Source organism: Mirounga leonina, unplaced genomic scaffold (assembly GCF_011800145.1).
Source record: "Mirounga leonina isolate KUSES-001 unplaced genomic scaffold, KU_Mleo_1.0 Mir_115, whole genome shotgun sequence".
Classification (NCBI taxonomy): domain Eukaryota; kingdom Metazoa; phylum Chordata; class Mammalia; order Carnivora; family Phocidae; genus Mirounga; species Mirounga leonina.
Window position 1 is genome coordinate 62,835,872 of NW_023270268.1, and position 18,284 is coordinate 62,854,155.

Consider the following 18,284-nt stretch of genomic DNA (forward strand, 5'->3'; position numbering starts at 1 on the left):
AGGCGGTGCTGTCAGGGCGAGGCAGGGGGAGAGCTCACCTCGAACTCTGGTCCGTTCACTGGACCCCGCTTGCGAGCCAGGCTGAGAGCCTCCTTGGGAGCTGGGCTGGGAGCTCGGGGTGCTGGAGCTGGAGGAACTACCACTGCTGGTCCTCTGCAAGGGGCTCTCCAAGACGGGCTCAGTTCTCCGGAGGTCGGGGTTGCTGTACGGAAGGCAGAGCACGGTGACCACACGCTCCAGACCGCACCATTCATAGACACAAGCACAGTCCAGTCCCGCCCCGGGTACGAAGGAGCAACCAGAGCCCTTGCGTCACCCTGCACGGAAAGGGTCAACGGGAATGGACAGTCATGTTGTCCTCTGTGGAGCTCCCAGCCTGATACTGCTGATGGGATGGACTCTTGACCCAACTTCTGGGTCATCACGCTGAAGTATTAGCTCTGAAATGGTGCTCTTCAAAGGAGGCTTTCTCTTAAACCCTTATTCCCCTGTTCATTGTAAAAAAACAAAAAACAAAAACAAAAACAAAAACAACTTGAAAAATAATAAAAGAAAAAAAAAAAGAAAGCAAAACATGCAATCTCTGACCCAAGAGAAATCCAACTATATTCTACTATTTAGTATAGTATCTTCTAGGCTTTTTTCTTTTGTATGTATGGAAGCATGCTCTATGTTCAGTTTTGCAGCTTGCTTTTTCCCCTAACATTGCATTGTGAGCAGCTTCTTATGCTTACAAAAACAACAGTGGCTGCTTAGGAGTCAGTCCATGGATGAATTAGTTTAACCGTTCCTCTACGGCTGGATATGAAGGTACTTCCGGTACACTGGCCGGACACATAACACTGAAATAAGTATCTCTCCAGGCATACAAACACCCAATCATAGCTCCTTCCTGGACCTGGAGGTCTTGGGTGGAAGGACATGAACCGGGATGTGTGTGTTGCATATGCTTGTATGTGAGTGTGTAATGGAATTACCAGTTTTCTCTGAAGTGTATGAAATGGTCCAGCTTACTGAATTCTTAACTACGCTTTATTATGAGCAGTTTGCTGATTTGTAAAAAAAAAAAAAAAAAAAAAAAAAATTATCTTGTTTTAAAACATTACTATTGAGGGAGAATAATTTTTATTCACTTTTATTTACCATTTATAATTCTTCTTCTGTGAATTGCTTAATCAAGTCCTTTGCTTATGTGGTTAGTGGCATATTTGTACTTTTAAAATTTCTTTCGGGAAGGCTTTATATACTTTGGCTCTTATCAAAGGGAGGTGTGTTTTAAAAGAATTATTATTAAGTGCTAGTTCAAGAACAAATGCTAGTAGTCCCCACTTGTGATAAGACCTTACGGTGTTATTCACTTGCACAGCTTAGCTGCCCCCCAAATGGTGGTATTCATTTACTCACTCAGTTGGTCCGACCAAGCACGGGGTCAGGCATTTGAGAGACGGTGATGAATAAGACACAGCCCTGTCCCCGCCAGCGTAGCCAGGCACGCACGGCCAATTCCATCCCAGCTCTGCCTGCCGGGAGCACGGGACAGCATGGGAGCGTGGAACAGGGCCACCTGGGCCCCTTTTGGTGACCGTGGAAGCTGTACTAGGACAGTGGTGGGAAACCACGGCTGAGGTTTTGATGATTTTGGTATAAAAATAAGCAGCCTCCTCAAAGTTTCCTTTTTAATTTATAACTCTTCCTTTTAAATTTAGAACTCCTAGGCCTTTTCATTTTTCCTTCAGACTTACACAATGCTGGGCCTAAATGGATAATTTAGCGAGGCCTGAAACTCAGAGCTCAAATCTACTGCCAGCCACCTGCCCCACGGACCCCTAACGTGTTTCCCGTGCCTTTGATTCTCCAAACAGAACTGCACACCTTTGCTAACAGAGTCACCACAGTGTGATTGGAGACTATGATTTTAATGTAGGAAGTCATGTTAAAATGTAATTTTATGCTTTCATCTTGCTCTGCTCATTTTGAGAATGTCAAGTGCACTGTGAACTGTGTTGGGTCTCCCATGTTTCATGTATAAAAATGAAAATCATATGCCTCTTCCCTTGAGACATTTGCGTTTTAGTGTACCAAAAATCTGACCACAGAATAGCCATAATTATAGCAGCAACTAGACCAATAATTTCTTTTCAAGAACACAAGAACCTTGCTTTTTGGTGAGGTATCTGCCAAAAACAGTTGATCGAGTTACAAACATTTTTAAACATTGGGTTATTGGAAGACATGGCTGGTGGTCCTGGAAAACATATGTAAAAATAAATATGTCCCCATAGCTTATTAATTTTGACTGTATAAATGTAAAATTTTTTGACAATATTTATCTTTTAAGTTTTTATGGTGAAGGAGTTGCTAAGTCAATCCAGCAGTGTGATCAACTGCAGCAGAAGTGATTATCAAGCTTAAGGAAAATGTTTAAAATTCTCAATATTTTTACAGAACTCCTTTGTGTAGTAATTGTTTTTGTGAAAACTGCTAGCATTTAATCGGTTTAAATAGATTTGGATCCATACTGGAAACAGCCCTGATTTGGAGAATACCTGAAATGATTAAATGTATAATACTTGTGCAATATCCTACCTTTCAAACTCTCCTTAAAGAAACAATCTTATCTCCTTTTATTCCCCAATAATAAATTCTTTCTCATGGTCCTCTTTTATTAACAGTGGTGGTCAGGAATTATTTCTATATAATTACTAAAGTCCCCAAGTATTTTTTCTAAAAATTCTATTGCTAACCAACTGTATTGCAGATTGAAGGTGAGGGGCATGCTAAGGCTTCTTGGTAGTTGCTTTCGTTTTGTAGAATGGTAATGTAGTGTTCTTTGTATTAAAAAAATAAAAACAGCTATGAAGAGAAGGGTGGCTGTGAGCTCTGAGATTTTTTTTCTCTGGTGGCTGTGGTGTGCTAGCGAGATCCAGCTCTTTGCTTGAACACAGCACTCGTTTGATCATTTAACCAACACCTTTCTCTGAAACACCTACTTTGTGAGCCTCATTGGACCAGTATGAGGGATGGAGGGGAGCACAGGTCACAGGTGCAAGGTGCGAGATAATTCTAGAGATGGGAAACATGCAGTGGAAATCACAGTGGATAGGGCAAATCTCTGTATGCTGTGTGTGAAAGAACCTGTAGGTATTGTTGGCATTTGGGGAACAATGAATGAGGCCCGGAGTGGTCGAGTTGGTGTCAAGATGGAGACAGGACTTGACTGTGCCTTGGCTGGGGGCGGGGAGCAGGAAGTCTGGGGGAAGCACCTGAGCAAGGACACAGGGGCTGGGGTTTTCCCCGGGACTCACTGGTGTAGGGAGGACACCACCCTGATGGAGTACCACGTCTGTGTCAGGTTTCCCTAGAAGAGAGGCTCATCAGAAGGGATGGCTTAGGCCGCAGTGCCTGTAAGACCCGGAAGAGCACAGAGACCTCCTAGGGCAGGCTTACGGATGACCGGCCAGGAGAGAGGTGGGCTGGCCAGGTGGGTGGGAGGCTGATGCTAAGGCCTGGGTCAAGGAGGGGCACGGGGATTGGCAGAACCAGCTAGGATGTGCATGTGTCTCCCATGGGACTCCGAGCCTCGTTCGGTGTGAAGTTAATTGGATCCCACGGGCATTAAATCCCTGACCTGAGCCTCATTAGCATGGGCCCTCCTCACTGGAGCTCACCAGCACGGCTGCTGATCTTAATAGGATGCTGTTTTTGGTGCTGGAGACTGAAAGAACTATTTCCTTTCTATATAACCACACATAGAAATCGGGAAAACTTTAAAATGCTTTTTCTACCTTATTGTAATTTTTTTTGGAAAAATGTAAGTATTTTGAGAAAAGGTCATACCATTCATACTTTTCTTTTCCTTATTATGTAGTAATATGGTCTGGTCTTGGGGCCAAGGAGTCTGAGATAAATGCTTTGAGAGGGAATTTCAGAAGAATTCTATGAAATAACAGATTTCCTTTGGTCACATATTAACTGCAACTACTAAGCTCCAAATGTGTAAAAACTTGAAAACATTCATAAATATTCCTTTAAATGCTAACTTTTAGTTCAGACATTTGCTGTCCCACAGACAATGCTGATTGGTCTATAAAACACACAGTAAAGTGAAAATGTGGCAATTATTCCATTTACTCGAATCATATAAAAAGTCAAAACAGAAAATTAGGATTACAAAGTGATTTCTTAGCCCAAATACTTGGGCCAAGTCTATAATTAACTGGCTGACTGCCAAAATTCACTTTACTTTATTCTTTGATGACACAGCCAATGAGAACAAATGAGCCATAGGAAGATAGATTTGGGACAGGACAGAGAATTATTTTTCGAAATTAACTTTTAGTCATTGGGTTTTGACTGGGTGTTTCTGGCTTAATTTAAATCTTTTCATATTCTGAATATACTTGTTTGACCAAATTTTAATTTGCTTTAAAGGAACGAATTCAAGTTAAATATTAAAGTACCTGGAATTTTTTAAAAGCAATATTTTAAAAAACAAATCAAATCTTGATTTAGACTCAAATGATCACCTTGACAACACAAGGCAGCTGGGAGCCCAGAGAGCAGGTAAGAACCCCACACCAATGTGCACATGCGTGAGAAGGAAGGGCGGAACAGGTGCAGGGGGTCATGGGGACTGCATTATCACACAGACTGCAGCCACGTGGGATGGGAACTGTCAAATGCACATAGTGACCTGAGTACCAGCTTGAGTAGGAAAAATTGGGGGGGGTATAAATAGGTCCCACGAGATGATAACTTTTGAAAGGTAGTCAATAACACAAGATGAGAATCGATAACCATAGGATTAAGAGGAGCTACTAACATAGTCGTCAAATTGCGTGGTGGGAATGGTTGGAGGCAACATGGTGCCTTGTCAGTCAACAAATCAAGAGTCCCCTTTCCCTTGGAGAACACGAGGCAGCAATGTCGGCTGCATTCACTGCTGAACAGGTAAGCACGGCATGGTACTGAAGAGTGTGGACTTGGGTGCAAGGCTACTAGGTTCAAACGGTGGCTCTATCACTTAGTAATCTTGTCACCTTAGGGGCCACTTGCTTAACTTGTGTTCGTCTCAGTCTCACTTCTATAAAATAGAGGTGATTCAGCCACTACCTCACAGAGTTAGTATATGGCTTACATTAGTTTCCATTTGAGATGCACATTGAACATTGCCTCCCATTATAATAAAGATGTTCCAGAAGTGTTTATTAAATAAATAAATAAATGACAAATTGCCCCAAACCAAGCAGAAGACAGGGATGCATGGGGGTCACCCAGTAACACTTTCTTGACCAACGAATACCAGCACAGCTGTAGACAGGGGAAGAGTGATGTAATTGGAAGTCTTTTCTGGGACAAGGAAGGCTTGTGAAAATAGTAAAGCTCTGCTTTTTTCCTCGCCTTACAGGTATGTGCTTGCATACTCCCATTTTAACTCACCTCCAGAATCTTCCATTCAGGGTGCCAGGTAGTTTGTTGATTTAAACATACCATTTCCTACGTTCTCAGAAATAATCACACATTCTGTAGTCACTGGAGAATATACAACATCTGGCACCTAGGACCTGGAGTTCATTAGTACTTGAATTCAGGTGGGCAAAAACTGAGCTTTTTAACCATTTGGCTCTGCTTTCTATTCTTTCTTTTTCCTACTGGCTTAGCACAAAAGTGGTTTATTTCTCACTCATATCACGATATACACCGATAGAACTGCTCTCCTTGGTGATTTTTCTCCAAGTGGGGACTTGGGGACCCAGGTTCCTTCCATATTCAGACACTGTTGCCTTAAACTTGCAGTCCCTGAGTTTGCCACAGAAGAAGAGAGAGCTTTTGCCTTTTTTTGCTTTCTTTAGATAAGTCAATTCACATATTTACCCCAAAGCAAAATAAGGAAGTAACAGAATTTTGCCCCTAATAATGCCTGTAGCCCCAAAGAATAGCAGGTATGGTATATCCTCTGACCCGTGGTCCTTAGACTCAGGAGGTCTTGGTTGAGTCACTGGTTCTCAAGGTCCTATGCGGCCCTTCACACAACAGGTCCTCAATATACATTTGCTGAATTTAGCAAATGAAAAATAGTAACAACAAAACATCCTGGATTTTTCCTTTATTACATGGGTGATTTTTCTTGGGATCCATTTTTACTTTGCCAATTTCCCACTCTACCTTGAGGATCATTTCAAGGAAAAGGGCTGGGAGGATAAAAAGGAATATTGACCAACTATAAGAAATATGGCTTATAGGGCGCCTGGGTGGCTCAGCTGGTTAAGCGACTGCCTTCGGCTCAGGTCATGATCCTGGAGTCCTGGGATCGAGTCCCGCATCGGGCTCCCTGCTCAGCAGGGAGTCTGCTTCTCCCTCTGACCCTCCCCTCTCTCATGTGCTCTCTCTCATTCTCTCAAATAAATAAATAAATAAAATCTTTAAAAAAAAAAAGAAAGAAATATGGCTTATAAACATTGTAAAGGATTTAATTATTTAAAAGCAATCGCTTTTTGTGGCTTTATGGATGGACAACTGCCTGAAAGATGGTACAAAAAGAACTATGAGAACTTCATTAAGACCAGTATAAAACAGGAGAGTCTGCTTTATCGTAATGCCCCCAGCCAATCAAATCTCCCATTGTCTGTGGCCCTGTTTGTTTCCTTTACACATTGACTTAGGACTTGGCCATGTGACTGTGGTTGCCAGTGGGGCATCAGCAAAGATGGTGCAAGCAAGGGCTTGACAAGTGCTTGTGGGGGCTTTCCCTGCGGGGAGGTTGTCCTGAGAACGGTAAACAGTAAAGTGTCCATGAAGGTAGAGCTGTCCCATCAGCTCAGTGCAGCTGCCCAAGTAAGCCCAAGTGAGACCAGCAGAAAAACTTATTAGCCAGCCCACAGAACTGCAAGAAATAATAAATTGTCACTATTTCGGACCACTGAGTTTTAGGGTGTTTTATTATGAAGCAAAGGTGACCTAAAGCTATCTCTATCACAGTAAATAAACCAAATCCTGAAGCTTTAACAAATGCAATCCAATCTAGAGTTGCAAAATCTAATTCACATTTGAAGTGCTGGTCACTCGGAGATAGGTGATCGCAAGAAGCAGAGTATTCGGGGGCGCCTGGGTGGCTCAGTCAGTTTAAGTGTCTGCCTTCGGCTCAGGTCATGACCCTAGAGTCCCGGGATCGAGCCCCACATCAGGCTCCCTGCTCAGTGGGGAGTCTGCTTCTCCCTCTCCCTCTGAGCTCTTCCTCTCTTTCTCTCTCAAATAAATAAATAAATAAATAAAATCTTAAAAAAAAAAAAAGCAGCAGAGTGTTTGGTAGGATTACTGCACATGGCAGAGATGAGGATTTTCCATCCCCCCTCCCACAATCCCTCTGACTTTCATTGTAGGTAAATAATTATTACCTCTTGGCTCCCTCCCTCTGTGCCTCCTCTGTAAGCAGAAAAATGTTAGCTGTCTCACAAAGTCTGTATTCTTTGGACAAAGTACAAATTTAAGTGGTTCTGAGGGAAAAACTCATGTTTGACAAGGCACTGACCATCAAAAGCCAACTATCTTGAGCCTAATGTCATTAAAATAACACTTCAGCGGGAACAAAGAGCTACTTTTTATTTGATTATATAATGATAGTGCTCTTTCTTTTTGGCTGATAGAAGGAAAAAAGACTTCCGGTCAAAATGACACTTGATTTACAGCCGCTAAAATTCTAAGCGACTGATGGAATGAACAGAGCCTTGAGGGCAGGGTCCAAAAGATTAAGAAGCGCTGATAATTGGGGGCTTGTTGCTGCTCGAAGAGGGGGACTGACAAAGTTCACACCGGCAATCCCAGGGCTGCTGTCCCTTCGGCTCCTGGTCACAGAACTCTCTGGTCTTCCTCAGCGCTGCTTAGCAACACCAGCTCAGGGTGAAGCTGACAAGTCGCTGGGAAAAAATGGCTCATTCAGAGCTTCCTGCAATTGGCAATCCCACTCAGTATTGGCTAACTTCTTTGCCCTTAAGGGATTAATGTGCTTAGTACAGTTCCGTCTTATTTATGGACTGACCTCTTCCTAAAGCTCTTCATGTGAAGAGGAAAATTAGAGCGTCACAATCAAAAGCATTCCATATATTAAAGATAGGTACAAATCATCCTAACGTTGCTTCCAGTCTCTCGTTCTTACTAGCAAGGGAGAGTCCTTCTCTTATGAACACAGTGAAGAAGAATATAACAGCCTGCCCAAGCTCAGCCTTTTTATAGTCTCAGCAGAGACCATTTGCTATTTCAGTTGATCCTAAAAAGCAGTGTATTCATCATGAAAAATCTGAGGGAAGCTCAAAGAATGAGAGCAGCAAACAGCATCTGTTACCACATAAAATCAGCTCGTATACAGTAAAGATATTGTTTACTTTCCAGATCTTCTTGAGACCTCTACACCAACTGGTAGGTGGATGTGGTTTCCTAACTGTAGGAATATCCATTGTTGATGGAAAATTCTAGGAGCACAAAGAGCAGCAGTGGAAGCGTAATTGTATCTCAGTGACCCTCCATAATGCCAGAGAGGTGATTTCTTGCTAAGAAATAGTCTTTTTGTAATTTGCCAAGCTAGGAAGCTCTGCAGCTGGCCACTAATGCATTTCTTTGGCAATGACTTTGTAATGTCTTTTTTTTTTTTTTTAAGTAGGCTCCACACCCAGCGTGGAGCCCAACACGAGGCTTGAACTTGTGACCCTGAGATCAAGACCTGATTTGAGATCAAGAGTCAGACGCCCAACCCACTGAACCCACCCAGGCGCCTCTGACTCTGTAATGTCTTATTGGCTCCCAGGGCACCTTTCTTGACTTGAGGCTGAAAATCCCTCAAACCAGGCCATCTTGTTGTGTTAACTTCACAAAATGATCTCTGAAATAAAGGCTTGGGGCATTCCAATCAGACTTCTATTTGCAATTTTACCCCCCAATTTTAAAAACTGTCAAGTGAGGTGTACCTGCTTGGCTTCTGGGCTGTCTCATTTCTTCAACCCCCCTCACTCATTCATTCATGAGTTGCCACTGTACCCTGACCTCTTGAAAGGCTACTGAAGAAATAAAAGGCATATGTTCTGGCCCCCCAAAGCTTACAGTCCAAGTGGCCAGTCAACATGCCTCTGAAGTGGAAAAAAAAGGACAAATACATTTTTTAGGAAAGCAATAATGACAATGACAGGTGGGGGCTTCTTGACGGTCTTCCTCACCTTACCTTGCTCGGATGGGTTGAGATCCTAGTCTGGGTCCCAGAGCACTACCATTTCCAGGAGAATTCTTTCTGGCTAATGCTGGGGATATAGAAGTTGTTCTTTGAGGCACCTGAAAGAAAAACCAGAAATCAGAAATATTTTCCATAAAATAGCTCCCCTAGGCTCCTTCCTGAAAAGAGGCTATTCTTTTCCTAAAATTTACTAGGAGTCACAGAAACTATCAGAAATGGGAAAGATATGGTGTTCATTTTTCAAAGAAATCTTTAACTCCCGAAACAAAATCACACAAAAAACACTGAGGCACATTCAGCAATCATGAAGGAGAATGGTCTTCAATTTAAAAACAAATTAAAAAGCAGACCAAGCTAATTATTTGGATTCACCGGACTAAAATAGTTGCCCTCCTTTGCTTGTGTAAGAGTGGTGGATACCAGAAATTTCTTTGGGATACCATTAACTTAGTTGATCATTAGAAATTGCATCAGATGAGAGTCATCCAGATAAGCTGAGCTCCACCCCAGCTGATAAACAGATAAGGAAATGATGAAATCTGGTGAGAAATGAGGGTATCAGGCTAGAACTTGGGACATAAGCCACATGCCTAGGAGCTCAGAGAAACTACTTCAATGGACCCTAAGTGTTCCCACTTCCTAATCAACTTGTAGTCATTAATTAGAAACAACCCTCCCAAACACTGTGCTTTGGAAGGTCAATTTGCAAAGGTAACACAAAACAATATTAATACTGAAGATACCGGCAGGGTCTTCAAAAAGGCTATGTGCACACCATCAGGCACACAGTAGGAAAATATATCATTATTAGCTTATCTGACAAGAGCCTAAGGTGGAACTCAAGTATGCCTCACTTTTAATTATTAAACATTTTTAGTGAAATTTAATAATGAAAGTGTACTAAAGGGGTCCAACATGAGGGAAGAGAATGATATTTACTTTATAAAAATGACCAGGAAATGGAAATGTGGATATCTCGTGAAAACTGGTTGGGTTAAACATTTGTCAGGTGTTTCAATTTTCATTCATTTCTTGGGGCTCTTTTAAAGTGGGCTTGTATTTTGTACTAGATATTTAAAAAATGTGCTTTGCTGTAATATTATTGTTTAATATGTTAAGTGATATTTAACATTCATATAAATTTTACTGGTTATTATAATACATTTTAAGATAAAGACCTAGAAAGATGAGTCCAGTGAAGAGAAGCAGAATGGCCCAATCAGGGTTCCCACCTGCTCAAATTAAATATTCCTTTTCTCCTTTTTCATTTTGTAAACTTAAATAGTTGTAGAGAAGAGTTTAACAAATTATTAAAACCTAAAATCTTTGCACGGATGTCAAATTTTCTCCTGGAGTTAGAAATGTATGCCTGCATGTTTTCAGAGAGTGGACCAATACTGTCCATTTTCAGTTTTCCCAGCTCTCATGCTGTTCCCCTGCCTGTCCTGTCTTCGACATTGAACTTTGCTCCCTAACAAACCTTTTCTGATGGCATCCTTGCTTCCACAAAAGGAGAGCACCAACAAAAAAAGTCGTAATCAGCTATATGCATTTCCAAAGTCATGGAAATCCTGCTATAATATCCTTTTGAGTGGAAAAGGAGGAAAAATATTTGAAAATCACTGGGTAAAAAGTATTCTTTTTTCCCTGGAGTCAACAATGGCATTGATCTCTGGAAATTGTGGGAGATTCCATTTGTCAAACCTCCTATGCTAAGTTCAAGAGAAAGGGGAGGGCGCCTGGGTGGCTCAGTTGGTTAAGCGACTGCCTTCGGCTCAGGTCATGATCCCAGGGTCCTGGGATCGAGTCCCACATAGGGCTCCCGGCTCAGCAGGAAGCCTGCTTCTCCCTCTCCCACTCCCCCTGCTTGTGTTCCTGCTCTCGCTGTCTCTGTCTCTGTCAAATAAATAAATAAAATCTTTAAAAAAAAAAAAAAAAGAGAGAAAGGGGAATCTTGAGCCAGGAAGAATCTAATACAAAAATTTCTCCAGTATTTTGAAGTACTTCCAGGATGTCTGTAGTAAGATGCATGGCCACATTTCACGACAACTTTTGGAATGAGTAAAAATGGGTATAGGTAAAAAGCAAACAAATAAAAACAAACAAAAACCCCAAAGAAACCAACTCCAGGATTACTCTGTCCAGTGGATGGCTAGTCATTTCACCCTACAGTTTTATGCTCAGGAGTTAAATTATGACCTGGGCTAGAAGGAGCTTTCCTTAAACAGAGCCAATTTTAAGAGCAGTACTATCTTCTGAACACCTGCAATCCAGTCTCACTTTGTGTTATTAAAAGTAGGAATAAATCAATTTTCTACTTTTTATCTGCAAGTTTTCAATTTGTCTAGATGTAGTTTCAGTTGGTGATGAAAATATCCATTATTCCATTTCTCTCTCTCTTTTTTTAAAAGATTTTATTTATTCATTTGAGAGAGACACAGAGAGAGCACAAGCAGGGGAGAGGCAGAGTGAGAGGGAGAAGCAGACTCCCTACTGAGCTGGGAGCCCAACATGGGGCTCCATCCCAGGACCTGGAGATTGAGACCTGAACCAAAGGCAGACTCTTAACATCTGAGCCACCCAGGTGCCCCCCTCTTTTTTTTTTTTTGTTTTTTTTGTTTGTTTGTTTAAGCAACCTATATGCCCAATGTGGGGCCTGAACTCATGACCCTGAGATAAAGAGTCACATGCTCTACCAAGTGAACCAGCCAGGCACCCCCATTATTCTGTTTCTTAAAAGGTTTGGAATGCTTGAGGTTAAGAGTTCTAATTCTGGATACAGGATAAATGTTTCCAAGTCATTCAATCTACCTGAGCCTCCATTTGTTGGGAAAATGAAGGTCAGAAGTGATCGATGACAATCCAAGTCTTAGCTTGGGAATGAGGAGGAAAACAAACATGAGAAGGGGTGGTGCTTTGGCATTCTCATGTTCCTCATTACTATAAAAGGTCTGGAATAGAGATAATAATAATAATAAACAATGATGATGATGAGAGCGATGATGATAAAAGCATGCCAGCCTATTACCTTTGGTGGAATGTCTTCTTCCTGTCGTAACCAAGAGCTTCGGTCAAACTTCTCGATGCGAGTGGGGAGAGGAGGGTTTTCAGAGGTGGGATCCGAGTTCTGGCGCGGCATCTCAACGCGGTGAGAGGTCACGTTCAGAGCCTCCTGGAACCCAGAGAGGCCCTTGGTGGGCTGCTCGTGCACTGACTGGGAGGCGGTCAAGGCAGGTCCCTGGGATTTTACAGCTACCAGATGTGGAATCTAAACATCAAACCAACATTAGAGCAACATTATTAGAAGAAAAAACAGATCAGCCAGTACCTCATTCAGTGGGAGGGAAAATACCATTTTAGAGCAGAAGATAAGAACTAGAGGACATGGAGCCCATCATAGCTGTCTCCAACATGCCCTCAGAAGCTCTTCCAAATTTCCCATTTACAGCCATGTGTAGGGCTGACCCAGGGCGCCTGGCCAAAATTAACTGATTCACTCTGGACTGCTAAGAAATCAGTGAAATAGGTGTGATGATAATAATAGCAATTTGTAGGGGACATTTACTGGTCAGCAATATAATATATTTACAAGCACTCTTCTTCTAATATTATCAGCTTCCTCCTTCAAACCCCTTAACTTTGACTTTAGAGAGTGCCATTGTGCGTAAAACAAGAATTGCTCTGGCTATCTTACTTCTTATGAACTCACTACATCCACCATGAGGGGGATACAATCATTTTCACCCTTTTTCACGTGAAACTGGAAGGTCTAGAGAGGGTAACAACCTGGATCGCAGGGCTAATGCGTGCGGGAGCCCGGATTGGAACCATCACTCACCTCCTGGTCCATACACCTAACTCTACGCTCTTCTGTTTTCTGGTGAGCTGGCTCTTACCACCCATGATCTTACCTATCTCTCCACACCAGGATGGTTCTTTTAGAGGTGTAAGCCCCATAATTTGGCATGCGTTGATATTGTTCATGCAGGGAAGACATGCTGTCTTTGGGTAGAAATGTGGCTCTTTAAGACAGATCACCAAATCAAGAGTTCAGAGTGCTCTTGACCATTAACACTGCTCACGCTTTATTGTTACCATCTCCTCCTCCATCACGAAGGTAAACTCCCTGCAGATGGAAGCCATGTCTGGCATGGGATCTCCCAGTCTACACTGTGCCTGGCCTGTGGAATGTGGTCAATAAATCTCGGCTGGGGAAACATCTAGAGTACTTTCTAAATTAAACTGTTAAGTCAATAAATGCTAATCTAATATCTGCTTTGTGCAAGGGACCTATCACACCCTCTTTGGTCTGAAATCTCAATGCCAGACCACTGGGGAGCATTTCTACGGCCCTCTTCCGCCAGCCTGGCCCTGTTCCTTTTGCCCTTGAGGTCTTGTCCCTGGAGCAGCCCTGCCTTCGCTTCTTCAGACCCTCTTTGGTCTGAAATCTGCAATGTTATTAATTAGAGTTCAGAGAAAATCCTCAAGGTCTAGTTCAGGTGAATGTTATGCTTCAACCAGGAAAGAACTGTAACCAATCACATTTTTATTAATGTTAATTACCATGAATATAATAATAATATTAAAATAAAGCATATTTTGAAAATATAGCACAACACACAAACCTATTTTAAAAGAGTTTGCAAAGACATTTGGGTGAAACCAGTTGTACCATTACCTTTACTTTTCATAAAATTCCATACTTTATTTCACATTCAGTGTTTACAATTTCAGAAGTCCTCCAAAACCTCCAGAAACTTGTCCTGGAGTGGAGTAACATTTTTCTTTTCTAAATAGCTTACAGCAGTGGCTCCCAAGTCCTAGAGTGCATCAGTGGTGCCTGGAGGCCTTGCTAAACCGCAGACCGCCAGACACCCGCAGAGGTGCTGATCAGAGGTCTGAGGTGGACCAGAGAAACTGCATTTCTACCAACTTCCCGGGTGACTCTGATGCTAATGATCCAGTGACCACCCTCTGGAAACCACTGGCTTAGGAGACACAATTTTATCCAAGGTCGTTTTATTTTTCTTGTTAAAGATCATGCCCAAATCCCAATGAACAAAAGATAATATAATAGTTTATATGTGATAGATATCTATCTATATGAATATCAGCTTGACAATTAGAACTAAAAGGATGCTTGTTGCTATTTTGCAGACACTCCCATGGGTCTCCGGAGAGGCCAGTTTATCGAGAAGTGAGCTTGCAGCTGGCTCAAACTTAAGGAGAGTGCTTTTTTTCTTTCTCACCCCTTCCCCTCACTCTTCAGATCCAGTGGGCTCTCCTCCACGACTACAGATTCTGTATTAAGGGTCATTGTTGGATCGGCCCTACGTATGAATCCAAGTTACAATCCCCTATTCTTTTAGTGAGCTTAACTGTACAGCCTGTTGAAACGGCCGATGGAACAAAGGGGAGAATGTACCTGGGGATCAACTGGTCTGAGCATGGGGGGTGTCCGAGCAGGCTGAACTCCACTGATACTGAAGGACTCCGACCTCGGGGGCAGGTTGGGGTCAGATATTCTGTTGGCAACCTTGTGAGGCATGGCCGGCGAACTCTGCCGGTTGAGCCTTGACCGCTCTTCTACCTACAAGCCAAAAAAAGAAAGAAAGGTGCTTCAGTAGCTAGATGGATAGAAGCTGATTTACTGCCTCCTAAGGATTATCTGTAGTCACCTGCACAGCCATTTTTGTGTCCCTCTGATCAATTCAGTTTAAGGGGCCCAGACTCTCCATACCTGCTGTGCATCGAGAACTCTTGAAAAAGCTCTTTTCTGTCGGAGTAAACACTAGCTCAAAAAACGCAGAACGCATTTTTCCCAACACCCTTCTGATCCCCAGATTCTTGTGCTATTTCAGTTAGCTGGGAATTTGGGACCTGCTTGAGAGTTTACCTTGCACTGATTGGATATCATCTTGCCGATCGGTCACAAAGCCATTGAGTCAGTGAGGGAGACGAGGGAATGGGGTGGGCATCGAGACCCCTCGGGAGGAAAGCAGAAAACTGCTCGGAGCTGACTCAGGGGCCAGGGGAAGGAAGACCACTCACCCTGAGTTTCCTCCCTACTGATAGGCAAGCGGCTGTTTCAGGCGCTTCCTTAATGAGCTGGCCTATCTTCAGACATCCTATACTGTTTCTTTTCCCTTCTTTGGGACCCTTTCTTTTCACTTGTCTCCCTGCTCCCTAAAATACATCTTTCCATTTCCAGCCTGGACTCCACTGCCTCGCTCTCCCCACCTTCTCCCTCTTTGTCCCTGCGTGGCATTTCTTCTTGCTCCTTCCCCTCTTCTCTCCCCACCTCCAACCCTCTCTCTTCTGGGGCCACTTCATTGCCCTTGTCATCCCCTTTCTTGCTGAGTCTCTCTCAGCCCAAAGCAGGTAACTGATCAGAAGGGTTCCACAGGAAAGGCTCACGGTCCCAGGGAATGCCCTTTTTAGGGGGAGGTTCCCCTCAGTTCATGCCTGCAGCAGACAGACGGTCACAGAAGCTATTTCCAAATGGAAATTTCAGTGAACAAGATGTACACTGCAAGGCATGATTTAAGATCTTTGACAACTTCAAGAGGTCTAGGACTTTTCTTTCAGATCCATCCCATCCTGTCCTTTATTTCTTTTGGGTCAATTTGGCAGCTGTATTTTCCAAACCTGCCAGGCAGCCCACCCACCTTGATGACTTTTCAGTGTGAGCCTGAACTCCCTTTGCTGATTCACTGATGAGGGTTCCAAGTGCCTGTCCCGGAAGCCACATGCAACTCAAGACATATCTGTATGGAACTCTTTATTCATTTCACTGCCTGATTTGAAATAAAATTCGAAAGAGCTATTCTTTCCTATCCTTCCTATTTCATTTTGAGTCTTTCTAGAGGCAGACTCAGGGGTGCCTGGGTGGCTCAGTCGTTAAGCGTCTGCCTTCGGCTCAGGTCATGATCCCAGGGTCCTGGAATCGAGCCCCACATCGGGCTCCCTGCTTGGCAGGGAGTCTGCTTCTCCCTCTGCCTCTCCCCTTGGCTTGTGCTCTCTCTCTCTTTCAAATAAATAAAATCCTTTTTTTAAAAAAAGAAAGATTAGAGGCAGACTCAGTCTCATATACAGAGTAAGTCTGTTTTTAAGCCCTCATACTAACTACAAACATTCTAACATAATAAGGTATGCTGCAGAATAGAAGACCGTCCCCCCACTTCTACTCAGGGGTAACTCAACATTTCCTCTCCCACCATGGCTGTGCAGGGTACATACAATTGGCATCCCAGTTGACTTTGCTTTTGAGACTTTAGGTCCCAGAAGCTTAACACACACCAAACAAGGTTAGCTACCAAAAGCCAGATCTATAAACCAAAACATGTATACTTTGTGAATGCGTGTGGGCAAAGTATTACATCAGCAGGCATTATTTGGCTGTTGCACTGAGCAAAAGAAAAGAATAAAGCCAGTTTTGAGCTGAGACCAGAAAGAAGAGAAAGTCCCACCAAGACAGTGGCAGATCAACTGAGAGCAAGCCATGCAATGTATTGCTTTTCTAAATATTTCACTCCTTGAAAAGAAAGTGACTATTTCCAGACCACTGGAATTGGTCAAATATTAGCCATTTTCTTATTTCCACTGAAGATCATTAATAGCAAGATCACATGTACGAGCACCTCCCTCACCATCCAAACTCCCACAGTCTAAGCCCCTTGCTGTCTGAGCTAAGGAACCCAAGAGATTCAGACACATTTTCAGATAAATTTTCAGATAAATTATTCATATAAATACCTGGCTATCCAAACCGTAGCCACCTGTTACCCAACAGTCAGGAGCCAAAGATATTCAGAGTGGAGACTACTTGCCATTATTATTTTTTAAAGCTATAAAATACACTCAGTTTTAAACACACACTTAGAGGCAGCACATTAAGGACGGCACTAGAAAAAGTCTGCCTTGAGGGGTGGAGTCAAAGACGACTCCATCTTGAGCAAAGAAACCATCTTTGAGATAAAGAATTCTTTTGGTAAGAGCCAGCAGCAAGCTTCCAATGAGGGAGGTGTTCTTGCCACAGGCCGCACAGGCTCAAGAGCTGTCATGGGAAATGAACAGGGCAGAAAACGGAAGGGCTGACTTTCATAGGCAGTTCATGAGTTCAATTAGTTGTGAATAACTATTACTAATGTACCTCTAGTATAAAGTTTCCTTTGCCTTCTATCAGCTGGTTTACATACTAAATCCTACCACTCGTATGTGCCCGGCTGTACCATTCTAAAATATGTGGTATAAATAATCTATTGTTACGCTTTGCAAATTATTTCAGGATGATTCAATTTGGTGAGATTTCCTGGGTTGGAGCTTGTCCGAAGTAGTCTGAAAATCTATGAGAAAGGTGTAATAATGAGCCATCTGGCTACATACTTTGTCTCAAGAGAAGCTTGTCCTAAAGGTTTTAGGAAGAGAATGCTGCCCACTGCTTTTGCACCAAAGGAACAGCATGGGGACTGCAGCAAAGATAGCAAATCAAACATCCTACTATAGACAGACAAAGGAGAAGCTGGGTGGTGTATCTAGCTCAGGCCCCTTCTGATTATTTTGATACTGGGTAAAGGCCTGTCTTCTGATTCACCTACATCTTATTCCTACTAACTGAAAAGGAGATGGATAAGTGAGTGAGACCAAAAAAAAGAAAGTGTTTTTTTTTTTTTTTTCACCCAGAATAAGGATATATGTGATTAAACACTGGGGTACAATGAAGATATGTTTCCATCTGTCTTGTGTGATACTAAAAATAAATCTATAAGCTGAGTCTCTGCTCCAACCCCCTGTTCCAAAGAGATGTCAAATGTCAGAAGTACCACCAAAAAAGAATGTTCTAGTAGCAACAAACACAGAGTGTCAAGGTGCCGGACCATGACAACAAAAGATATCTGTTATGAAGGATTTTATACTTGAAGGGATTATCAGTGAATATAGAGAATAAGATTAGGACAGACTGATCAATTTTAGTACAAAAGTAATTTTTTTTTCCTTATTAAAAGGATCATTTAACAACAAAACTAAAATTTGGAGAGGTTTAGATCACCTCTGCAGAAATGCTTTC

At 42.6% G+C, this 18,284-nt stretch overlaps 1 protein-coding gene across 9 annotated transcripts in view; it reads right to left on the bottom strand.

Moving 5' to 3' along the window:
- Positions 1 to 18,284, bottom strand: part of TNIK (TRAF2 and NCK interacting kinase) — a 384,684-nt gene that overhangs the window by 45,095 nt on the left and 321,305 nt on the right. For 5 of the 9 annotated variants that reach the window (XM_034998868.1, XM_034998861.1, XM_034998854.1 and 2 more), the window contains 4 exons: positions 14,643 to 14,807; positions 12,246 to 12,485; positions 9,209 to 9,315; positions 39 to 202 (listed from right to left, as the gene is read on the bottom strand). In XM_034998868.1, the coding sequence (XP_034854759.1) occupies positions 39 to 202; positions 9,209 to 9,315; positions 12,246 to 12,485; positions 14,643 to 14,807 (676 nt within the window). The remainder of the gene's footprint in view (positions 1 to 38; positions 203 to 9,208; positions 9,316 to 12,245; positions 12,486 to 14,642; positions 14,808 to 18,284) is intronic. The other 4 variants (XM_034998906.1, XM_034998896.1, XM_034998888.1 and 1 more) reach the window with 1 other exon arrangement.